Raw genomic sequence first — 23187 nt, 5'->3', positions numbered from 1 at the left:
TGCTTGGGGGGGAACACACCACCTCTCTTGCGTCCCCCCCCAGCATCATGTCCCCAAACGCACACCTACCCCAAGATGATGGCGAGTGGGAGGTTGGTGGCAGGAGGGGACGTTCGAGGTGACGGGGGTGTGGGAGGACACGGCTGAGGGAATGCTGCCCACCCCCCCCGCAGCTGTCTGTCCCCTCGGGGACGCGTCTGTCCCCAGTCAGCCTGGCCCTGGCATCCAGGGTGATTCCGGCTCTGTGTCACTGAGCTGTGGCACCGGCAGCTGAGGATTTTGGGGACCACGCTCTGGGGGTGCTGGGGGTCACACAGCATCGCTGGGCAGTGAGCTGCCGATCGTCTGGGACTCTTTTCCTTGTGTCATCCCATCAGTGCCACCCATCACCACGGCCGGCCAGTGGTGGGGACACCAAAGGGGACCAGGCTGAGGACAGGAGCCCCCGGCTGCCCTCAGGTAGGTGACATGGCACCCCGAGTGAGCCTGTCCGGGTGCAGGTGGCACAGAGCTGCCCATGTCCCTGGCTGTCGTCCTAAGCCTTTGGCCCCGGGGCCGAGCTTTTAATTACAACAAGGTATTTGGAACCGGTTGCTTGGCTGGGTAAACAGGAGTCGGGGGTGATGGGGCGAGCTGAGGGGGTGGCACAGGATGGGGGGGAGCTGAGGGGGTGGCACAGCGTTGTGTCCCCAACCTGGGGCTCACTGGGATGGCTCGTCCTCCCTGTGATGGGCACGATGTGGGGAACGGAGCGTTCACCACCCAGCCCTGCGTTCCCCCCACCCTGAGCATCCCCGCACAGTGCGTGGGGCTGGCACGGGGGGGACGTCGGTGAAGGTGGGTTGGCTGCCATGTCCCCTGGTCCCTGCTGATGGGGACAAGCTGCCTCTCTCTCAGCCTTTGCCTTGAGGGCATGCAGCACCCAAAAGGAGCCCAGAGAAGCTGTGCCCCCCACTCTCCCCATCTGGGGGGGCAGGAAGGGTAGGGGGTGTCGGGTTGCAGCCCCCAGGCTGGAGGAAGCGCCTGTCTCTCCCCAGCAGCCGAGCGGGATTAGCGATGCTTACTCACCTCCCCGGGGAGAAAAGCGGGAGATTAGGACCAGGACCAGCGGCTGCCCCTGCGGCAGCGGGGCCGGGGTGGTGGTGGCACGGTTTTGCGGGTCCCCCCCGTCCCGGCAGCCGGGGCTGGAGGGGAGCGCAGGCTGCCAGAGCAGCGCTTGGGCTGCGGCCCTAATTCCCAGAAAGCTGCTCGTGTGGGAGTGAGTGTCCTCCCGTGCCCTCCGCTCCGCCGCAGCCTCCAGACTCCTCAAGGTTTGACGTCTTGTGGGTTTTTTCTTTTTTCTTTTCTTTTTTTTTTTTTTAATTTCTTTTTTTTTATTTATTTTTAAGCACTGGGTGCGGATTAGCGAAAGCTCTTGCGGCCGTTGCGCCCGGTGCTGGGCAGAGGGGGGGCGGACAGGGCTGCCTTCCTCTGCCTGCATCTTCATCTTCCTCGCCTGCGCCGCGGTGGAGGCAGGTACGTGTGTGCCGGGCTGGGGCTGGGAGGAGGAGGAGGAGGAGGAAGGGTTGGGGCTCTGTGATGTATAAGGAGCTGGAGTGGGCTCTGGGCGAGCTGGAGAGGGGCATGTGGAGTCTGTTTTGCATGTTGGATTTCAGGCTGCTGGAGGTGGTTTGTGGGTCTGGGGGCTGTGGAGCCCTTTCCTGGAGCAACCCTGGGCAGGGGACAGGGACACCAGGGCAAGGCTGCCAGGCTGCCCGTGCTGCCAGAGCCTCAGCGCAGAGAGGGGCTGTTGTGGGACCAGTGACCCTTCTGCACTGGGACCCCCACCCTCCCCACTGCTGAAGCATCCTGGACCCCCCTGTCCTGCACGGCCACGCATCCCCCTGTGGTCCCAGGGGACACTGTGGGGACAATGTCCCTCCACCCCGCATCCCCGCAGCATCCTGCCCCGTCCCCCAGCGCTGAGCGGGGCAGGGATGCCAAGGATTCTAATTTGGGCTCTTCCGGCCTCCCGCGGTGACTTTCTGGCCAGGGCTCGGCTCGCGGGTGTTCGCCGTCCCTCTGATTTAAGGGAAAAACCAGGCAGATTGGAGCACTGGGGCCATCTGTGCCAAACCGCCAAGCACTGCCACCCCCGTGGAGTTTCTCTCCCAGCAAAGCCTGACCTGGCAAAACTCGAGCCCAGCCCGGACCCCCCTGCATTGCCCTGGGGGCCTCTTGGTGGGTCATGCAGGGACAAGGCAGGGAGCGGGGGACCCAGGATGGGATGGTGGCCAAGCCCCAGAAGAACTTGCCTGCGAGGGCTGTTTTGACCCCGGGGGGCTTGGCGAGGAGCCGTGGGAGCGTGGGGAGGGCGCAGCATCCAGGGATGCTGCCCCAGTGCAGGGTGGGAAATTCCCTCCTGTCCCTCCAGCATCCCGCCCCCCCCCCCCCATCCCAGAAAAGGCTGCTTACAGCTCACCAGCATCAGGGTGGCATGTCCATCGTTGTCCCTGCTTGTCCCCTCCTCGGTTGCTCCCTTGTCCCGATGGCCATGGGCACCCACTGACCCCTGTACCCCTTCCTAGGCTCCATCCCACCTGCCGGCTCAATCCCAGCCCCGCCGGAGCCACCATCCCCAGGGAGGGAAAGGGAGGAGAGTTTCTCTTTCAGCACCTTCTCATCGCAGGAAGGTGCGGGCTCGCCCACGCCCCGAGCCCTGTCTGGGTCCCCTCCCTGTTCCCTGGCACCCATGGGTGCTGCAAGTCCCAGCCGGGCTCCCCAGCCCTCCCCTCCTCAAGGAGAGGGGGTCCTGGAGGTGGGAGAGATGCGAAGGGACCCTGGTGACACCCGGCACTGTGGCAAGGGTTAAGCGCAGCTCCCGGCTCCCAGCAGGGCCAGACCACACGGCAGCTGCTGAGCTGTAACGAAGCCCGTAGGTCTGATGTTAATCACGCTGCTCGGCTCACGCGGGCCCTGGCCTCCCGTCACCCCATTGCCCCCGGCCCCCCGTGCCATGCTGGGGGAGGCTGTGCGGAGCCGCTGCAGTTTATGTAAGTGCGTGAGCTGCGAGTGGGGTGGCCCTGGGACACGCACACCTTATAGAAACCCCCCTGGCACCGGTTGTCCCCCATGTCCCTCACTGAGACCCCAGAAATAGGGTCCCCACCTCAGGGTGACCTGCTGCCCTGTGTACCCGGCTGGAGCATCTGTCGCTCCCGGGGGATTCGGTGGGTTTGGGGTCCTTGTTTTGTTATGGGGGTGCAGCATGGGGGATGCTGCGTGGGCACCCGCGTGGTGATGGCTCCCAGTGGCTGCAGGACATGGGGTTAAATGGCCCTGGGTACCCCTGGGTGGGCAGCGGGATGTGGTTGTAGCATCCTTGTGCTCCATGTGAGCCACTCCGATTGCACCCTGTCCCCCGTGCAGCCGGGAGGGGAGGCAGAGGAGCTGTGCCTTCATCCCAGGCAGCGGAAGGGACAGTGACAGGGGGACGAGGCTCAGCTGCGAGACAGGGTGACTCGGCACCATCGCACGGGCAAAGCGGCAGCACAGCTTGAGGCCAGATCCTTATTGTTTGGGCAAAACCGGCGGGGTCGCGAACCCCCAGGTGGCCACGTGCTCCATGCCAGGCATGTCCCCACCCCCCCCCCGGCACTGGGGCTGGTGTGTTTGGCGCATCCCGGTGTTTCTCCCAATTCCAGTTTGGCCCGGAGCGGGCGGCCGGTGTCTTTCATCGGCGACGGGGCGTCTCGGCTGTGTTTTTGCCGAACAAAAGGCGCTTTCTTCGCGCGGGGCAAAGCGCAGCACACCTGCCCGCCCTTGGCACGGCCGCCGGTGCCTCCGGGGCTGGGTGGCACCACCGGCACCGCGCCGGTTCCCCAGCGTCAGCAACCCCGGCAGCTCAGCCGCCCTCCCAGTCGCTGCCGGAGCCGGCGGAGGCTGCACACACACCACCTTCTCCTGCCATCATTTGCCACAAGATGCTCAAGGCTGCTTAGAGCCGCGGGAAGGTCCTGCTTGCCACCGCACCCTTGGGTGCCCCTCGCCCTGATCCCCCAACCCAGCACACCCGGAGCTCGTAGGACGATCGGCAGGACGAGCACAGAACCCCCGATGCCAATGGATCGAAAACTCCAGCTCCGGCATTCGGAGAAGAACGTCCCCAGGGCCACCCGGGCGGCTTTCTGCCTCCTCCAGATCCCGGAGCCAGACCCCTTCAGCCTGTGGGTCTAGGTGCTCTTCGCCTTTTTGGGACCTGGTGCCACCGATAGAGACCCCCGCTCGTCCTTGTCACCACGGGGGAGGCGGTGGGGTCCCCCATGGACCCTCCAGGTAGCTGTGGGGTGGTGGGGCTGCTTGCCGAGCTGTGGGACCAGCTGCTTGTGCTCTGGATGCGATGACGGACAGGGGGCAACATGGCGAGCCCCGGGGGACCCTGGGGATGGCGTGCAGTGGGACGGGCTTGGGACACCGGGAGGGGGCTGTGCCCTGTCCCAGAGGGACGGGGGGTGTGTGCTGGGTGCTTCCTGAGCAGGGATTTAGGCAATAGTGTGGGAATGGGGACTTTGACCTCCCCTGATAAGGGACAGGTGGCTCTGGGGACACACGGTCCTCCTGTCCCCATCCCAGCTGCCTGCCAGCCATTGAGGCAGCTCTGTGCCACCGCGGAGCAGTGCTGCAGGTTTGCAGGGACACTCGCCTGTCCCCTCGGCTTCTCCAGCTGCTGGGCAGGGTGGTCTGGGGGACAGCGGGTGGCTTTTGCTCCGCCGGGACAGGCTGTGACCCCCCAGGTCCTGCAAGGACCGACTCCGAACTCTTTGTCTGCGTGTGGCCCGGGACACGGAGCAGCGTTAATCCAGCAAATCTCCCCAGGCATTTCTACCGGGGGGGCCCTGCTGGGAGCTCCCCCCTCGCTGCAAACCCTCCTGGGAAGCGCAGCCCAGCCCTGGCCGGAGGCGAATGCCTGTGCGGGGCAAGGCCTCCCCGCGCTGGGTGCCAGCAGGCGGGCGCAGGGCCAGACTGGGAGCGGAGGGGACGGGACGAGGGTGGGGGACCCGCGGCTCCCCCCACGTGCCCTTCCTGAAACTGTGCATCCATCCCAGGTGGGACCCCGTGGTGCATGGGAGCCTGCGACCCCCTCCTTGTACCAGGGAGCCTCGCATCTTAGCACGGGATGATGGAGCTGGGGGGTGACAGCATCCCTGTGCCTCAGTTTCCCCCATTGCAACCCCAGCAGGGTTTGGCGTGGTGTGACATGTCCCATTCCCTGTCCGCAGGGTCTGGGATGGTGCTGAGCACTAGATGAGCGGTGAAGCATCATGGCCAGCGACACGAGGATGGTGGAGACGCCGCTGCGATGGCGGAGAGCCCAGGATGTGGCGCAGGATGCCGGCGGGATGGAGAGCGGTGGGATGATTCTGCCCCAAAGCGCTGCTGCTGAACTGGGACTCTCAGGCTACATGGAGCCCAGCAAGCTGAGCTACGGAACAGAGAAAGGGTGTCCCTGGAGGGGCTCCCAGGGCTGCCTGGGGACAAGCCGGGAGCTGGCCGGTGGCCGGCTGGGCTGTCCCTACCCGGTGGCCTCCCCGTGTCTGCGGGACACCCTGTGCCGCCCCAAGGATGGAGCTGAGTTCCTGCCCAGGAACGGGCAGCCCAAGGCGGGCTGGGCTGAGCCCTGCAAGGAGCACCCCAAACCGCACTGGGCCGAGGCCATGCTGGCCCCCCTGGCCCTCTACAGCCACCACCGCTACCCCCTGCCCTTCCCGGGGCTGGACGGCCAGCGCCCCAAGCCCCACGTCGCTGCAGGGGACAGAGACGGTGACCCCCCGACTTTCCGCCACTGCCCTTTCCTCCTGGACGCCAAGCACAGCCCCTTCCTCCTGTCCTCGCTGCTGCCCGCTGGACCCCCAGGGGACCCTCAGTTTGGCAGTGGGGGACCAGAGGGAGCAGGGGCGATGGGTGACGGGCGCTTCGCCGGGGTGGACTGGCACCTGGGCTCCTATGTGCCCACCTGGGGCCACCCCGTCTACCTGGGGCTCCCGTCGAGGTGCAAGATGGCTCCGACTACCTTCAATGAGTGCTCCAGCTCAGGGGACAAGGTAGGCAGCCCCGGGTGGCCACGGTGGCACGTGGCTCTGGTGGTGGTACAGCTCTGGTGGTGGCACAGCTATGGCTCCCCTGGCTCTGGCTCCAGATCAGGGATGCTCAGCTCCCCAGTGCACCTCAGCTCTCTTGGGTGACAACGGGCTCACCCTGGCTCCCCTGGGTGACAACAGGCTCCAGCCTTGGCTGAACTCAGCTGGGAGCGGCGGGTTGCGAAAGGCGATGCTGGCACCAAGGCTATGCCCCGTGTTGGTGACCCCGAAGGGAGACACAGCCCCCACTCACTCCTATAGCTCGGGAGGGTGACAGCGCGGTGGCAGGGGGGGTCCCGGGCTCCCCAAGGATGGGGCGATGTGCCCAGGGGGATGATGCTCTCCTCCCCCGGGCTGAGTCACCGCGGCAGGAGCTGCGGCACGGGGGCGGCGGGAGGCAGCGCTGCCAGCCCGTGGGTGCGCCCGTCACGCCCCGCGCCGCCGTGGCTCCCCATTCCTTTCCCATGCGGGCAGAGGGGACTCGGGCACCCCACGGAAGCACTGGCCAACTGCCCAGCTCGGGAGGGCTGTGGGGGAACTGAGGCAGGGCTTGGTGGTGCTTCCCATCACCACCCCCCGATGATGTGGGTAATGGAGGCACAACAGGGATGGAGGTGACAGCAGCCTTGATACCCCCTCTGCTCCCCTCCAGGAGTTTTACCCGAAGAAAGAGCCTGGCTTCCCCTCCCCATCCGAGGACCAAGCACCATCGCAGCTGCTGGGCAAGGGCCAGGATGGAGCTGGGGAGCGGGAGCCAGAGCTGACGGGAGCCCCATGGAGGGATGGCCGAGTGGGGGGCAGCTCGGCGGCGCCCGCCCCCCATGTCCACACGCCCCCTCCCAGCTCCAGCCACCCTCTTTTCCTCCTGCAGCCCGGCAGGTCGGGGGGCTGCGGGGGCCCCTGGTTGGGCACACAGCCCCCCGGCACTGATTTCCACCTGGAGCTGGGGCAACGCCGACCCTCCCAGCCCAAAGACGAGTGTCTGGCTTACCAAAACTCCCCCCCGGGAGACCCCGACCCATCTCCTCCGCTCGTGGATGGGCACGACCCGCTGTCCCTCGCCAAGTCGGACCCCCCCCAACTTGTCTCTGCACCACATCGGGCTGCAATGGGTGCCCAGGGGTGGGCTGCAGGGTGCTCAACCTATTCGAGCCCCCCCTGGGCATCCCCGGGGGCCGTTTTCCATGCCCCTCCAGCAACCACACCAAGCTGAAGAAGACGTGGCTGACGCGGCACTCAGAGCAGTCGCTGCCGCGCTGCAAGGGCCCCCACCAGGACAGTGGCCCCGAGCCGGCCGGGGCGGGCAAGCGCTCGGCCAAGCGCCCTCATGGCACCGGCGACGGGCCCGGGGTGGCCAAGAGGGGCACAAAGGCCAGCGAGCACGTGGCCACGGCAGGTGATGATGTAGAGAGCGGAGGGGACCCAGAGGAGAGGAGGATGGAGCTGGGAGAGGGAGGTAAGAGGGGGTGCACGGTGGAGATGGGGATAGGGTGGTGACAGCGCCAGATTCCCAGGGGAGGTTTTGCATCCTGGTTCCTGGTGCCCAAAATATGAACTGTGGACATGCAAGGGCTGGGTAACCTGGGGTGCTTGGGTTTCTTTTCCCAGCACTGGGTCTGGCACAACCTCCCAGGGTGGGGATTTATAGAAACGTCCCTTTGGGGCAGGACAGCACCCTGGGGCGTGACACCCAGGGGGGTGACAAGTGCCATCGCTGGGTCAGAGCCCTCCTTGGGGACACGCTGCCATCTCAGCCCTGACCTCTGCAATCCAGCCCTACTTTCCAGCCCCACTTTCTGGCCCAGTTTCCAGCCCTCAGGGTGGCACACCAGTCCCTGCTGCTGTGTCCCCATGCACCATGTACCCAAGCACCTCCTGTCCCCTCCAGCCACATTGGGCCACGCTGGCCGGGAGCCGTGGTGCCTGCAGAGCGTTCCCTGCACTGCACTGCCTGAGAACATCCCGCGGTGCTGCACCTGCGCCACCCGCACACCCAGGGACCCCCAGGGTGAGGAGGAGGAGGAGGAAGATCCCCCCGAGCGCACCTGCAGGCTGCTGCACTTCCGCAGGTGAGCCCGGGGCTACCAGAGTGTGTGAGCATGGATGGAGCATCCCCTCGCATCACCCCACTTTGGAGCATCTCCTGTCACCCCAATTCAGAGCATCTCTCCTGTCACCCCACTTTGAAGCATCCTCTCCTATCACCCTATTTTGGAGCATCTCCTCTTGTCACCCCACTTTAGAGCATCTCTTGTGACCCCGCTTTGGAGCATCCTCTCCTATCACCCCAATTCAGAGCATCCTTCATGTCATCCCACTTTAGACCATCCCTCATCACCCCATTTCAAAGCAGCCCCTCCCATTCCCTCTCTCCCCCAGGTTCACCCTTGGGGACAGTGGGGACCTGACTGTCGACGGCATCTGCACCCTGGGGGAGGCAGAGGGGGGGACGCTGCAGCCAGAGGTGGCCGACCCTGACTGCGGGGGCAGCAGCCTCTGCCTGGCCAAATACCTGCTGAGGGTCCTGGGGGACAACTTCTGCCAGGCTGTATGCAGGGACAGGGACACGTGGCCGGGAGCCCACGAGGGTAAGTGGGGACCGGGGTGGGGGGTGACACTGGGGACACCGGGGAGGCTGAGGGCTGTGTTTCCCGCAGGGGTGATGGGCTGGAGGCGGGGGGCAGGAGCCCCCCAGCTCTGCGATGCCTGCCAGCGCGGCTTCTTCAACACCCACTGGAGCTGCGCCAGATGTGGCTTCCAGCTGTGTCCCGGCTGCCACCGCAGCAGGCGGGAGGCTGACGGCCACGGTACGGGGACAAGGGGGCTTGCGAAGGGGGTGTCACACCCCCGTGGGGGCTTGGTGGGGACGAACGCGCCCTCTCTCTGACGCAGAGGGTCCAGCGCGGCCACCCCAGTGCATCCCCGGGCAGGAGCACCACGTCGCGTCCCTTGTCCCCACGCAGTTCATCCCCACCCGTGGTGAGTGTGTCCCCCCCTCTCCAAACCCTGGAACCCCACACCCGAGCACCGTCCGGGGCTGACCTGCCTGTCCCCATCTGTCCCCATCTGCCCCCAGTCCTGAGCCGGCTCTGGAAGCTGCTGCACGAGGTCAGGGTCAAGTTCAACATCGAGTCACATTGTCCGTGCAGGGAGGGGGCTGCTGAGCGGAGCCCGGCAGAGCCCCCGGGGAGCAGCCAGGTAAGGGGGGGGCTGTGGGTTGGGGGGGAAGGGAGGGCAGGTGCACCCCAACCCTTTCAACAGGGTGTCTAGGGGTGGGGACCAGCCCTGGGGACAGGGGACATGCATCCCCTCCAGATGTACGGGGTGTTTCAGGAGCTGCCGGGGGCCGCGGTGCTCACCCTCCCCAACAGCAGCGATGGCCAAACCGACACCTCCCGTCCCATCAAGGAAGGTAGGGCTAGTTGTGCCCCCCCCGCTGTGGGCACAGCCCTGCTCCGGGGGGTGTTGGGCATGCTGCGGGGCATCCCTCCGGGGAGTGAGATTTGGAGGAGGACACGGGCAGCCCTGAGCCCCTTTCTCCCCCAAGCAGAGAGCCCTGAGCGGGGGTCACCGCCACCGGGGCAGCCCCCGCCACGGGTGGCTGTGCAGCCTGGCACCCTCTGCGACCTCCTGGCCTCCACCGCCGTCAAGCTGTGCCTGGGGCAGGATGGGGTGCGCATGGCTTTCGCCCCCGTCTCGCCCGCCAACGTGAGTCCTGGGGCTGGCAGGGACCCCCCCCCCCCCCGAAACTCTTCAGCAATCCTGGGGGGGACAAGGTGGGCTGATGGGGTTTGCATCGCTCCCCCAGGACAACCGCCTGACCAGCATCTTAGACAGCATCATCGCCCGCGTGGTGGAGAGGAAGATCCAGGAGAGGCAGGAGGGGGGCGAGCTGAGCCCGCCCAGCCCCAAAAGGTCCCCCTGCACCCTGACACCCAGCGGGCTGCTCTGGCTGCATGACCCCGGCCACGCCAGCAACTACCAACTGTTCCAGGAGCACTGGCGGCGGGGCCAGGTGAACCCCCACCCCGAAGACCCCCCAGCCCCCTGGTGACACTGCGGACCCCCCAGCCCTGCTGAGCCCCGGCTGCCCGGGCAGCCCGTCCTTGTTTCAGGGCTGCAGAAGAGGCTGGAGCGGGGGCTGTGGGGGCCGGAGTCCTTTCGCCCGGTGCGGGGCGAGCAGGCGGTGGCCGTGGTGAACCTGCGGGCACCGGGCAGCCGCCTCCGCGTGAGCAGCCGGGAGTTTTGGGATGGCTTTGCCACCAGTGCGGGTAAGCGGGCCATGAATCTGTGGGGTCTCAAGTGTGATTTTGGCGTGTAGAGGAGGGGGTGAGCCAGCCTGTGCATTCCCCCCCTCCCCGGGAGGTGCTGGTGGCACAACACCCATGTGCGATGATGCTCCATCCCGCAGCATCCCTGGAGCTGGATGGTGGGGACCTGCTGAAGCTGGAGAGTGGCTTTGGGGACATGGAGCTGTGCCGGTAGGTGACAGCAGAGGCTTTGCCGGGGTGGGTGATGCAGGACACATCCTGCTGCAGGATGCAGGGCTGGGTACAGTGGGAGCGGCTCTGCTGTCCCGGTGTCACACACGTTTGTGTCCCAGCGCTGCCAACCTGCGTGCCAGCCTCCCGCTGCCTGAGTACTGCGGGGCCACCGGCCGCCTCAACCTGGCCACCTACCTGCGGGGCCAGCGGGGCTGGCGCTGGCTGCGCCCACGGGTCTGTGCAGCTTATGGTGAGTGTCACAAGCGGTGCCCGGGTGTGTGTTTTGGGGGTGAACTGGGCACCCCCCAGCCATGACGATGCTTGCCTCATTGCCCAGGTGTGCATCCCCGGGACCGAAATATTGGGACCAAAAACCTGACGGTGGAGCCGACCGACACCATCAGCATCTTGGTGCACGCTGCGGCAGAGCCACCTGAGGGTAAGGTGGGAGCATGGTGGGGGTCCCCCCACCCCAAACCCCCCCTGAGCACCCCTCTGCCCCCAGCCCTGCTCCGGGAAGGCGATGCGGACAGTGTGGACGTGCAGCTGCAGGAGCGGCTCTGGGATGCCGGCAGCCGCCCCGGTGCCCTGTGGCACATCTTCCGTGCCGAGGATGCCACCCGCATCCGCGATTTCTTGCAGAAGGTGGGTGCCATCACCTCCCGGAGCAGCCCTGGTCCCCCTTACCCCCGGCTTTGCTCACCCCCACCTCCCCGCAGGACCAAGGGCAGGAGGGGGCAGGCACGCTGGAGCCCCCCAGCCGCTACCTGGACCTTTCGCTGCGGAGGCGGCTGCAAGAGGAGTGCGGGGTGAGCGGCTGGACCCTCCTGCAGTTCGTGGGGGACGCGGTGCTGGTCCCCGCCGGGGCTCCCCACCAGGTAAGCAGCTCTACTTGGGCTGTGGTTGTGCCAAAGCCCCCTGGGGAAACTGAGGCACAGCTGATGCCACCATGTATGAACAGGTGCAAACCCTCACCAGCACCATCAGCGTGGAGCAGCGGTTCCTCTCACCAGAGAGCGCCATCCGCCTCCGGGACCACAGCATCCATCCCTTTGGGGCCGCACACCAGCTCCATGCCCAGGTGAGTGGGTGGTCTGGGGGGTGCGTGGGGGGTCCCGATGCGGGGTGTGAGGTGCTGACCCCCCCTTTGCACCCTTGCAGCTGGATGGCATGATCTTCTGCGCTGTGCAGGAGGCGGTGGGAGTCCTGCGGGGCTGCAAGTGAGACACACGGGGAGGATGCTCAATCCAAGCTTGGCCATGGCCAAGTTCACAGCCAAGACACCACAGGGAGCTGGGGCTGGGTGCCTCTTGCTTGGTGCTTTTCTCCTTGCCGCGGAATAAAGTGTCTGCAGCGAGCCAGGGCCACCGACAGCACCAGCATTTGTGTCAGGGTCTCCATCCTATATGGCGCCTGTCCCTTCATCCCCATCTGGGGTCAGGGATGTCGCGGGGTTGGTGGGATGAGATGGGAAACATTGGGACACCACAGCTCATCGCTGCCTGGAGCTTTGGGGTCTGAGGTGCAGCTCTGCCCTGCTCTGTTGGGCACAAAAGACCGTCCCAAAGACAGGTGCAGGATGGGGAATTGCTCTGCCCTAAGGATAATGGGGGGAAAATGGGCTGTTCCACCTTCACAGCGCCCCACGCACTGTGCAATATGCACCCTGCGCTGCACAGAGCCACGTGTGCTGCGGGAGAGGCACCAGCGGCCGCGCAATCAGCACCGTGCAACGGGCACCACGCAATTAGCAGCGCGCAATTAGCATCATCCCCTTCCGCGCGCGCCACGCCCTCCGCATCACGCGCCCTCTCCGGCCCCTTTAAAAACAAGCCCCGCCCCGCAGCCCTGCGGGGGCGTGGCGTCACGGCTAGCCAATGGAAAGCGAGCTGGCGTGGCGCGGTGACCAATAAAGCGGCGAGCGGGATGGGCGGGGCCGCGCGGCGGAGCGCCGGGACGCGGTGAGTCTTTCGGCGCATGCGCGCTGGGTCGGGGGGGCTGCAGGGTCCCTGCGCCCCCCTCCCTGCACCCCGACCCTCCCCTCCTGCACCCCCGGGCCCTTCCCCTGCTGCACACCCCCGCCTTTCCCGTATTGCACCGTGCAGCCCCCGGAACCGTTCCCCATTGCACCCCAAGCCGCTCCCCGTTGCAACCTGCAACCCCGCGGACCCTTCTGTTGCACCCCAAACCCTGCGCCGCTACACCCCGCAGCCTCCCCAAGCCCTTCCCCTATTGCACTCAAATTCTGACCCGTTGCACTCTGCAGCCCCCCAAACCCTCCACTTATTGCACCCCAACCCCTGCTCTGTTGCACCTCGCAGCCCCCTAAACCTGTTTCCTATTGCACTCCAAACCTTTCCCCATTGCACCCCACAGCTCCCCAAACCCTTGCACCCCAAACCCTGCTTCATCGCACCCTTGCAGCCCCCTAAATCATTCTGCTGTTGCACCCCCCAAACCCTCGCCCTAGCGCACCTCTCCTGCGAGCCCTTTGCTGCTGCTGCGCCTCTCGGTGCCCCCCCAGCCACCCATTTGCACCCCACGGCATTACCCCCCCTCTTGCACCCTGCAGCCCAGCTCGCCCCCCTGCACCCCGCAGCCCCCCGCGCCTTTCCCCCTATGCGCCCCATACTCCGACCAGCCCTTCCCCTATAGCGCCCTGCAGTCCAGCACCCCCTGGCCCCCCCAGCCTGCCGATTCCTGCCCTTGGGCCAGCCCCCCCTGCACCCCACAGCCCAGCGACTCCTTCTCCTACCCCACCCCGGGCATCCCCCAGTCCAGCCGCCCCTTTCCCCCCAGTATCCCCCAATCCAGCCGCCCCTTTCCCCCCAGTATCCCCCAGTCCAGCCGCCCCTTTCCCCCCTCCCTCCTCCAGTCCAGTAAACCCTTCACGTATTTCAGCTTCCCGTGCGTCGTGCAGTCCAGCCAGCCCTTCCCCTACCGCAGCCCCCCCCGCATCCCCAAATCCAGCGAGCTCTTCCCCTACAGCCCCCTCTACACCCTGCAGTCCAGCCGCCCCTTCCCCTATTGTGCCCCCCCATGCCTCCCCCAGTCCAGCAAGCCCTTCCACTACCGCAGCCCCCCCCGCCTCCCCAAGCCTAGCGACCCCTTCCAGTATTATTTCCCTTCCTACGCGCTGCAGTCCAGCCAGCCCTTCCCCTCCTGCGCCCCCCTGGCTGTCCCCCAGTCCAGCAGACCCTTCCCCTATTGCACCCCCCCCTGCATCGCCAAGGCCACCGAGCTCTTCCCTTGCTACGTGCCCCCCCAGCCCAGCAGGTCCTTCCCCTCTTACACACCCCTCCATGTCCCCCAGTCCAGCAAGCCTGTCCCCCCCAGCATCCCGCAGCTGCTGGGAGACCCCTTCCCGCATTGCACCCCCCCCTGCACCCCGCAAACGCCTGACCCCCTCCCTCACCGCCTTCTCCAGCCCAGCCAGCGCCGGGTCTCACTGTCCCCCCGCCTGCATGTCTGGGGGGTGCCCTCCCCCCCCCAAAACCCTGCGACTCCCTGAGTGGATGCTTGAGGGTGCTGCCACCCCACTCATCTCCCCGTCCAGCCTGCGGGACCCCCATGGGGGATGCTCCGGCGGCGGAGCTGGATGCGGTACTGGGGGGCGATGCTTGGGACGTGGGGGTGAGTTTGGAGGGTGCCCCCCCCTCCACCGGCCCCATCCGCCTGGGGAGGAATGTGTGCTACGTCGTCCTGGCCGTGCTCTTCAACCAGGAGGTGAGGCACCCCCGCAGCCCCACGGGACCCCCACGCCGGTGCCACCCGGTGCCCACCCATCCCCTCTGTGTCCCCGCAGGACGCGGTGCTGCTGGTGCAGGAGGCGAAACCCGAGTGCCGCGGGACGTGGTACCTGCCGGCGGGGAGGATGGAGCCCGGTGAGAGCATCGTGGCCGCCATGCGGAGGGAGGTGAAGGAGGAGACGGGGCTGGAGTGCGAAGCCGTCACGTTGCTGGCGCTGGAGGAGAGGGGACCGTCCTGGATCCGCTTCGCCTTCCTTGCACGTCCCACCGGTGCGTCTGTGCCTTTGGGTGCTCTGAGGGGCTGCGGGATGTGGTTTACCTGGAGCATCCCCTGCCAGCCCCGTGCTGGGGCATCGGTGTCCCCTGCCACCCCCCTGACTGGTCACTGATGTCCCCTGCCAGCCCCACAATGGGCTTTGGCATCCCCTGCCACCTTTGTCCCACGGCATTGACATCACTTGTAAGCCTTGTACTAGGACATCAGCATCCCCTGCCAGCACCAGTACTGGCATCCCACCACAAGCCCTGTGCTGGGGTCTCACGGTCCCCTGTTGTCGCCACGCTGGGGCCTCAGTGCTCTCACCACCCCATGACCAGGCTCCAGCACCCCCCTGCCATCCCAGTACCACTGTCCCTTGTGCCCCCCACACCAGGGCATCAGTGTCCCCTGCCACCTCTCTGCCCGCAGGTGGGACCCTGAAGACCCTGGAGGAGGCTGACGCCGAGTCCCTACAAGCCACATGGTGGCCTGGGGACCCCCGTGCGCTGCCCCTGCGAGCCCCCGACATCCTGCCCTTGCTGGACCTGGCCGCCCGCTATCGCCGCAGCCCCCCGCACCCCGCCACGCTGCCGCGGGACCTACCCTGCACCCCGCTCTGCTTGCGGCTCCTGGTGGCCTTCACCAACCACACCGGGGACGTTTGGGTGCTGCTGGCCACGGCCGGGACTCCCCACCTGCCTGTGGTGGTTTGTGGCACGTCCCCATCCGAGCTGCGGGGGGGTCTGCGCCGGCCTGTGCTGCAGCTGCTGGGGGGCTGCCTGCCCCTGGATTCCTCCCCGGGACCCCTGGGGCTGCTGGGGCTGCAGCACCAGGCTGGGGGTCCTGGGGGGGCTGATGGGATTTGCTTCAATGTTGTGCTGAGCATCCCATCCAGCAGCCCCGGGGGTGCCCCCCCCGAGCCCCGGGACCCCGCTTTTCGCTGGTGGCAGGTGGAGGAGGGGAGCAGGAGGGGACGGATCCTGCAGCGGCTCCGTGCTGCGGCCACTGTGCCCATCCGCAGCTAGTGCCCGGGTTCTGGGCATGGGTGGACCGATGGGGACACGTGGCCAGGGGTCCTGCTTGCTTTGCCAAAGGTGAGACCCCTGGGATGTGCTGCCTGTTGCTGGAGGCATGTTTTGGGGTAGGGGAGGCTGAGAGCCACCCGGAGCAGAAATAAACCTGGTTGCTGCATCTTGCATCCACGTGGCTGTGGTTGAAGTGTTGGGGGACAGGTTTTGGGGTCTGTTTGAGAAAGGGGACGGGCACAGTATCAATGGCACAGCTGAGCTCACAGCTTTATTGTACCAGAGTCCCATCACCCAGGGGATGCAGTGCCTGGTTGGGGGCACCATCCCTGCCAGGCAGGAGCCACAAACACACACAAATGCACCCCCCCGTGCTGGAGAACCGGGGAAACGATTAAGTTATTGTAGCCTAGGCGGGGGCAGAACAGCACCGCGCATGTGCCGCCCGTTATTGCCAAAAAAACCCCGTTTGAGGTCAGGGGGGGCTCAGGGGGCAGCTCTGACATAGGGCGGGGGGGAACAGGAACCCACCACCCACGAGGAAACACTTTGCACCCCAAGGGGCTGCGTCCTGCCCGGGGGAGGTGGCATCACCTCCCGCTTGGTGAAGGACTCTGTGCCTCCTCTTCCTCTGTGCCAGTGTCCTTCCCAGGCTGCCACCGCCGTGCCCGGCTCTTGGGGACATTCTGGTCCCAGCAGGGCCACCTGGTCACCGCAGCCCAGCCAAAGAGGGGGTGCTTTAGGGTGGGGGGTGCAGATCAGGGGGGCCCCTCCGGCGGTCCCTTGACCAAGGCAATGGCAGCCAGCTCCTTGCAGAACTCCTCCAGCACCACCACCCCTTTGAAGAGCATCGTGTGGTCCATCCTGGGGGGATACGAGCAATGGGAGGGGGGGCTCTGTGGGGTACACCCCCCCATCCCGTGCCCCCCCAGCACTTACTGCTCCCCAGGTACCAGCCCCAGGAGCTGCCGGCGCACCAGGAGCAGCTTCGCCCTGAACTGGGGCACCCGCTGCAGCCGCTGCATCAGGTCCCCCATCACCTGCACGGGGAGGGAAAAGTCAGGTCCCATTTCGGGGAGGGTGTCCCCATTCCCCCCGCACCCAGCAGGTGACATTACCCTGACAAGGACGGAGAAGAGCGAGCGGCAGCCGGGGGCCAGGTTGAGGTAGGGGTCCAGCAGATACTCGTGGAGGTGGGGATGGGGCAGCGCGGCCAGGCGCGACAGCACCGATGTCACCTGCAGGTTCAGGCTGTAGGGCTGGGGGGGGGATGTTCCATTGGTGGGTCCAGGCAGCGCTTTGGGGGTGAAAGCCCCCCCAGCCACACCAAGGGGCAGTAGGGACCCCAGGTATATCTCGCCTGGCCTCCCCATACCTGGTCGAGGATCCGGGTCATCCGGTCAAACAGCACCTTGAGGAAGTGTCCCTCGTAAAATGTCACCTCGGGGTGGCAGGTGTCGAGGGGCCGGGGGGACAGCGGCCACCCCCATGGGGCCGCGCTGGCACGGCATGCCTGGACCTGCCGGGGGGTGACAGTGGGTGACAGCCAGAGTCAGGGCTGGTGCCACCGGGGATGGGGACCCCCCCACAAGCCACTCACCATGCCCAGGGCGTCGTGCACGTAGGTGTCGTAGCCACCTTCCTCCATGCACGAGGACGTCTTAGCCTCCTCGGGGACCAGGCAGAGGAAGCTGGGGGAGAGGGGAAGAGGGATGGGGAAGAGGGATGGGAAGAGGGATGGGGAAACAGAATGGGAAAGAGAGATGGGGAAACAGAATGGGAAAGAGAGATGGGGAAGCAGGATGGAGAAGAGGGATGGGGAAGAGAGGTGGGGAGGAGAGATGATGGGGAAGAAGGATGGGAAGCGGAATGGGAAGAGGGATGGGGAAGCAGGATGGGAAGAGGGATGGGGAAACAATGGGAAGAGGGATGGGGAAGCGGAATGGGGAAACAATGGGAAGAGGAACAGGATTTGGAAAGGGGAAGTGGGATGGGAAGCAGGATGAGGAAGCAGTATGCAGAAGTGGGATGCAAATCCCTACCTGCTGACCACCTCGCTCACATGCCCCTTCCCCGACGGGGACTTCTTCATCATCCCAAATCCAGCATCTGGGAACCCATCGGTGAAATACGGATCCTCTTCCAGGTCCCTGCGGGGCCAGTGCATTAGCCGGGGGTGCACCAGTGGGGTGGGCACCCCTCACCCTGCCCTGGAACCCCCAGCGCTCACAGTCCATCCTCATCGGGGTCTGCCTCGGGGGGTCCGCGCTCCTCGGGCGCGGGGGGGCCGCGCTGCAGGTAGCTCCTTGTCTCCAGGTTCCTGAGCGCCAGGTTGTGCGCCACGTGCTTGTGGGGCTTCTGCAGGAGCTCTTCGAAGAGCCGCAGGCTGGCCAGGCTGATCTGTCAAAGCATGGAAAGGTGGGGGGGGTGAGACCACCACCGTCCCCCCCGCATCGCCCCTCTGTGTATGTGTGACCCCCCCCAAAAACAGGGCTTACCTCGTCGGAGAGGTGGTTGCAGCGGTCGATGAGCTGGGTGCGCAGAGGGTGGGGGGTGTCGCCTGGGGTTTCAGGGTGCTGGTCCGGCCCCAGGAGGAAGAGGACGAGGCGATGAAGCAGCGGGGGGGCGCGGATCTGCCGCACCGTGCCCGTCAGCATGGCCGTGGCGCTGAGGACGGTGAGCTCGGACCTGCCGGGGATGAGGAGGGCACAGGAGGGGATGCTGCTGTCCTGAGACGGCATCACAGCATCTCACAGTGGGGAAAAAGTAGAACAGGAGGCTGGGGGGAGACCTGGAGGGGGGTTCATCTCCCAAGGAACAAGCAACAGGATGAGAGGAAACAGCCTCCAAGTTGTGCCAGGGGAGGCTGAGGTTGGAAATTTGGGATAATTTATTCCCAAAAGTGCTGTGGGGCATTGGAACAGGCTGCCCAGGGCAGTGCTGGAGTCACCATCCCTGGAGGGTTGGACAGATGGAGGTGAGGTTCTCAGGACATGGGGCAGTGCCAGGGGTGGGGGATGCTCGGACTCGATCTTGAGGGGTTTTTCCAACAAAAATGATTCTATATGATTCTATTCTATGAAAAAGGAGCTGCAGGCAAGGGGAACCCCGCAGTCCCAGCCCCAAGGGGCTCCTAGAGAGAGAAGCGCTCCCGATCTCCTCTCTGGCACCTGGGACACTCACATCTGCAGGAGCCGCGGCTGCAGGACGCCCTGGAAAAACTTCTCATCCACGGCCTCGGCGATGGCATCTGCCACAACCTGCGGGTGACAGCAGAAGCTGAGCCGTGTGGCGGGTTTGTGGCCACCCTGCTCTGCACGGCGCTGGGTGCTCCTTACCGGGTGGGCACCCATCACCAGCTCATCGAGGTAATCCAGCCAGCCGAAAAAAGCATCCAGGCCCTCCTTCCCTGGGAAAACCCCATCGCCGGCGCTGTCACCCTGCGACCTAAGCGGGGTGGAGGATGCGGGGCTGTGACAAACCCTCGGCGGCGCTTGGGGACCACCCTGTGTGTTGCCCACCTCACCTCCAGCTCGCCCTGCCTGTGGCGAGGACATCGGCGGGGTCGGTGCCGGGGGGCACGGCGCTGTAGAGGTCGCAGAGGTGCTCGGTGAGCAGCGGGCACAGGGCGCTGCTCCGCACCAGGCGGGCAGCAGCCGCCTCCTGGGCGAGCCCCACGAGCAACAGCAGGTTCTCCCGAGCCTTCAGCGCGACCCTGCTCTTCTGCGAGGAGGAGGAGGAGGAGACGAGTGGTGTCACACAACCGGCGGTGCCCTCCGCCCCCTCCTTGTCAGCCCTCGCCCCCATACCTGGCTCTTGCACAGCCCCAGCAGGGAGGTGACGAGGTTGCTGTCCCTCCGTGGCGGGGAGGGCTCGGCTGGGGGGGACCCGGTGGTGGTACCCGCGGGATGCTCTGCACACTCTTCCACAGGGCTGGCCGGCAGCTCCGGGGCTCTCCTCCCGTTCAGGATGCTCTTGCCCTGGAGAGGAAGAGGAGCAGCAAAGCATCGTAGAATCATAGAATTTTGGGGGTTGGAAAGGACATTTTTAGGTAATTTAGTCTTTTCCCCCTGCCATGAGCAGGGACATCTTCACCAGCTCAGGTTGCTCAGACCCCGTCCAGCCTGGCCTGGGATGTCTCCAGGGATGGTTCATCCACCACCTCTCTGGCCAACTCGGGCTGGGCTCTCACCACCCTCAGGGGCAATAATTTCTTCTATTTGACCTAAATCTCCCCTCCTTTAACTTAAAACCATCATCCCTTGTCCTATTGCAACAAGTCAGTCCCCAAACAAGCATCTCAGCCACTACCTTCCTCCCACTCGCCCCGTGGAGATTTGCAGTGGGGCTGGAGCTGCAAAGCAGGTGAAAAAGCTCAATTAAACGAGCCAAACCCCACAAATATCCCCCAACATCTCCGGGAGCTGCTCACCTCCAGGATGTACGCCAGCAGGGTGGGATCCTGCTTGATCTTGGCGCAGAGGACGGCGGCGAACTGCACCTCCTCCTTCTCTGTACCACAGCCCAGGCGGTCGCTGCTGAGCTGGAGCAGCTTCTGGCGGGGCAGGGAGCGGGATGCGGGGCTGGGGGCTGCTCCGCAGGCTTGGGAAGGGATGCAGCCAACCCCAACATGCGGCATCGCCAGCCGGGACCCCCCCACGCCCACCCCGAGCTCACCTGCACCGGGCGGTGCACGTTGAGGTAGTGCAGGAGCGGGTGCTGCACCTGGCCCAGCACCCGGGTGAAGAAGAGGAGGACCTGCTGCCTCATCCCAGGGGGGTACTGTGAAAGAGATGGGGAGAGGCATCAGCGAGAGCCCAGTTACCTGTTTGGGTACCTAATTACACTGTAATTTCCCCAAATTGCTTGCCAGGTCACCCAGCAGTCATGTGGGTATTTTGCAAGAACACCTTCAGCAGAGATCCTGGTTTTGCTCCCCCAAAATGATGCAAAAGGGCCCATGGACCCCCCAGGACCTCCTACCTGCCCCAGGCTCCTCTCCCCTTAGCAATTAGGGACTGAAATCTCTAAGTTGAGCTCTCTTGCAGAGAATAAAACCAGGGGGATTCATTCCCCTTTCCCATTGCTACAGCACTAGAGATGGGGAGTTAAAGACCAGCACCCCAGAAACCCAAATCCTCAGCGCCACAGAAGGGCCAGCACCTGTTTCTGAAGCCAATTCTACACTAGCATTTATTTATGTCTCAATATAAGGCTGTTTATAGGGATCCTCATTATAATTAGCAACAAAGTAACAGCAGAGCCATTATATTTGGGCAATATTTGGTTTAAGAGGGAGCTGTCTAAAAACACCTCGTCCTGCAAACCCCAGCAGCAACGCACCAGCTGTGCTGGTGTGAAAAATACACACGCAGGGATGCGATGGGGGACAAGGGACATTTGCAGGAACAGCAGAAAGGATCCCCATAGGGATCTTAAACTAAGCAAGCCAGCCCCCCCCCAAAAAAAAACAAGCACCCCAAGCAGCTCACACTCTATGAACTCATCGCCCAGCTAGAAGAGCTTTGAAATTAAAATTACAGAGCAACAGCATGCAAAGCAGCTGGAAAAGGCTGCGGGTGCTGCAGCAAAGGGGGTCGCCCCCCAAAAAGTGGTTTTCTTTATGATTTTACACCCACCTCCGCCTTGCCCAGGGTGCTGAGGGTCTCCAGGACCTTGTGCTGCAGCAGGTACTCCAGGCACGGACCAGCCTCCCCGGCTGGGCGCTGCTTCTCCTCGTGCACCAGGATGTCCAGCATCTGCTTGAGGCGCCAGGGGATGTCCGTCTGTCTGGCGAGGACGCTCTCGTCTGCAGACACAAGAATCGGGGGCTGTGGCGTGACCCCCCCCATGAAGGGAGCCTAGGGGTGAATTTGGGGTGCTCGCCAGCGGCACCCCGAGCCGTGCTGGCCCAGAATGCAGCTCCCATGCTGTCGGCGGGGACGACGCTAGATGGCAATGTGATGGGGAGTCCCAGCAGCACTCGAGGCTGCTCCTTCCGCCCGTGGCCTAGCGAGCTGCCCACTGTCCCCCCAGCCGGACCGGGGGGCTGGGGGACCCGCCACCACAGCCCAGGGCGGGAATGGGCAGCAGGGAGCAAGGGGGAAGGGCCGAGATGCTGCCGGGACAAGGCTGAAGTTCTGCAGACCTTGCTTTTAGTGCTCCCGGACGGGGACGTGCCCCAACCTGCAATCGCTCCCAGGAAAATACACACCCACCCAAACCCTGCGCTGACCCCATTGGTGTGCAGGGGGGTCGGGGCTAGGCAGGGCCAAGTATTTGGCTGGATAAGTCCTCCTGGGGTATGGGAATGCGTGTCCCACACCAAAACTTCGCATGCCAGCTCAACCACAGTGCATTAGGGTCGGCGTGGTGCTTTGCTACTGCACGGGGTCCATTCTCGGGGCATGGGGACTCCCACCCTGGGCACAGGGTCCTGTTCCAGGGCATAGACACCCCTACCCTGGGCACAGGGACCTTATTTCTAGGCCATTTCTAGGCCATCTTAAGGCACAGGGACCCTCTCCCAGGACATGGGGACCCCATGGGGACTTCATTCTCACCCCACCCCAAGGCACAGGGACCCTCTCCCCGCACCCCACTCACCCGTAGCCTCCAGGTAGTAGCCGGTGATGCCCTTCCAGTGCTCGGTGAAAGCTTCCAGCAGGTCCACGCTGGGCTCCCGCTGCGCACACCGGGGGTCAGGGGTGCACGGAACCCCCCCCCGGTCCCACCGTGTCCCCCACCCCCGGTCCCCACTCACCGTCTCCACCGCCTGCTGCAGCAAAGCGCCCAGACGGCTCAGCATGGCTGTACACCCCCCTGCACCGACCCCCCGCCCCCCCCCAGTACCGGTACCGGCCCCGGTCCCGGCGGCGCTCCCGGGCCCGATCCCGCCGCGCTCCGCCCCGTTGCGGTGGCTCCGCCCGGCGCCGGGCGGGGCGGGGGGGGGGACGGACCGCGGTTCCTCCCCCCGGCGGCTCCGCTCCGGCTCCGGGCGCCGGCGGGGTTGGGGGAGCTGGGGGGTCGGGAGGGAGATGGATTGGGGGGGTGGAGGGGGTTGCAAAGGTCCCTCAGCCCTAAAATTGCTCTGAGGGGGAGCACGGAGTGGGGGAACAGACCCTTTGCAATAACCCCCATCCATACATCACACTGAGATGGGGACAGACCCCCCCCCCAGTTCACCTTTCCAGCGGCACAACCCCATAGAAGCCAAGTTTTACAGTGTATTTTTGTTGTTGTTTTAAATCCCTAACAAACCCAAAGTTTCTACAATTAAAACCAAGCCAAGACAAACACAGCTGCCCGAAAATGGCCCAGGGCCCAGCCCGTGTCCTGCCGACTCCAGGGAAGGTGCAATTAGATGCTCCAAGCAGCCCCCCAACTCTGAATGTCCCCCCCAGTTGCTCTTCCAGGGTCCATCTGCACCCACCCCTGCAAATGGGTGTCCCCGGCAGGAATGGGGTGCTGCTGTTGCACCGTTTTGACTGGGGACAGAGCTGGCGGCTCGCAAGGTTGGAACTGAGCACTTTGTGCCCCAAAATCAAGTTGCCG

The 23187-nt window shown here is 65.0% G+C and overlaps 3 protein-coding genes across 4 annotated transcripts; 2 read left to right on the top strand and 1 right to left on the bottom strand.

The window, feature by feature from the left end:
* Positions 1-11980, top strand: HR (HR lysine demethylase and nuclear receptor corepressor). Its single transcript, XM_065040928.1, is given in 21 exon segments — positions 1-459; positions 1389-1515; positions 5259-6080; positions 6769-7218; positions 7221-7572; positions 8005-8185; positions 8496-8704; positions 8774-8923; positions 9009-9095; positions 9193-9314; positions 9432-9528; positions 9664-9824; positions 9925-10131; positions 10216-10387; positions 10528-10597; positions 10720-10850; positions 10938-11039; positions 11106-11245; positions 11320-11478; positions 11562-11681; positions 11762-11980. Coding segments are annotated over 19 exon segments (3753 nt in total). The 5' UTR covers positions 1-459; positions 1389-1515; positions 5259-5300; the 3' UTR covers positions 11825-11980.
* A 475-nt stretch (positions 11981-12455) lies between these two features.
* NUDT18 (nudix hydrolase 18) lies at positions 12456-15806 on the top strand. Of its 2 annotated transcripts, XM_065040925.1 has the most exons (4): positions 12456-12561; positions 14157-14326; positions 14406-14619; positions 15038-15806. In XM_065040925.1, exons 2-4 carry the CDS (start codon positions 14171-14173, stop codon positions 15631-15633), a joined length of 966 nt encoding a protein of 321 aa, XP_064896997.1. In that variant the 5' UTR covers positions 12456-12561; positions 14157-14170; the 3' UTR covers positions 15634-15806. The 2 variants fall into 2 exon arrangements, with proteins under 2 accessions (XP_064896997.1, XP_005510922.2); XM_005510865.2 differs by lacking the exon at positions 12456-12561 and having other exon boundaries at positions 12625-14326.
* A 72-nt stretch (positions 15807-15878) lies between these two features.
* On the bottom strand, positions 15879-22529 carry FHIP2B (FHF complex subunit HOOK interacting protein 2B). Its single transcript, XM_065040918.1, has 17 exons — positions 22397-22529; positions 22240-22318; positions 21273-21442; positions 20311-20415; positions 20066-20188; positions 19443-19613; positions 19160-19356; positions 18972-19080; positions 18817-18893; positions 18132-18321; positions 17864-18033; positions 17676-17783; positions 17234-17324; positions 17009-17152; positions 16752-16892; positions 16573-16673; positions 15879-16497 (listed from the first exon to the last, which is right to left on the bottom strand). Exons 1-17 carry the CDS (start codon positions 22439-22441, stop codon positions 16392-16394), a joined length of 2127 nt encoding a protein of 708 aa, XP_064896990.1. The 5' UTR covers positions 22442-22529; the 3' UTR covers positions 15879-16391.
* Between the last annotated feature and the right edge of the window lie 658 nt (positions 22530-23187).

The sequence above is a fragment of the Columba livia genome, chromosome 25 (genome assembly GCF_036013475.1).
Source record: "Columba livia isolate bColLiv1 breed racing homer chromosome 25, bColLiv1.pat.W.v2, whole genome shotgun sequence".
In the NCBI taxonomy this organism is placed as follows: domain Eukaryota; kingdom Metazoa; phylum Chordata; class Aves; order Columbiformes; family Columbidae; genus Columba; species Columba livia.
The sequence above is the reverse complement of the archived record's forward strand: the minus strand, read 5'-3'. Positions and strand labels throughout refer to the sequence as shown.

What these genes read in the sequence shown, in the direction of transcription:
- NUDT18 (XM_065040925.1), top strand. Translation starts at nt 14,171, where the DNA reads ATGGGGGATGCTCCGGCGGCGGAGCTGGATGCGGTACTGGGGGGCGAT. An exon ending in CCGTGCTCTTCAACCAGGAG is followed by an intron (nt 14,327 to 14,405) that starts GTGAGGCACCCC and finishes GTGTCCCCGCAG; the next exon opens with GACGCGGTGCTGCTGGTGCA. An exon ending in CTTCCTTGCACGTCCCACCG is followed by an intron (nt 14,620 to 15,037) that starts GTGCGTCTGTGC and finishes CTCTGCCCGCAG; the next exon opens with GTGGGACCCTGAAGACCCTG.
- FHIP2B (XM_065040918.1), bottom strand. Translation starts at nt 22,441, where the DNA reads ATGCTGAGCCGTCTGGGCGCTTTGCTGCAGCAGGCGGTGGAGACG. An exon ending in GCAACCACCTCTCCGACGAG is followed by an intron (nt 18,034 to 18,131) that starts GTAAGCCCTGTT and finishes ATGCTTTGACAG; the next exon opens with ATCAGCCTGGCCAGCCTGCG. An exon ending in GACCCCGATGAGGATGGACT is followed by an intron (nt 17,784 to 17,863) that starts GTGAGCGCTGGG and finishes CTGGCCCCGCAG; the next exon opens with GGACCTGGAAGAGGATCCGT.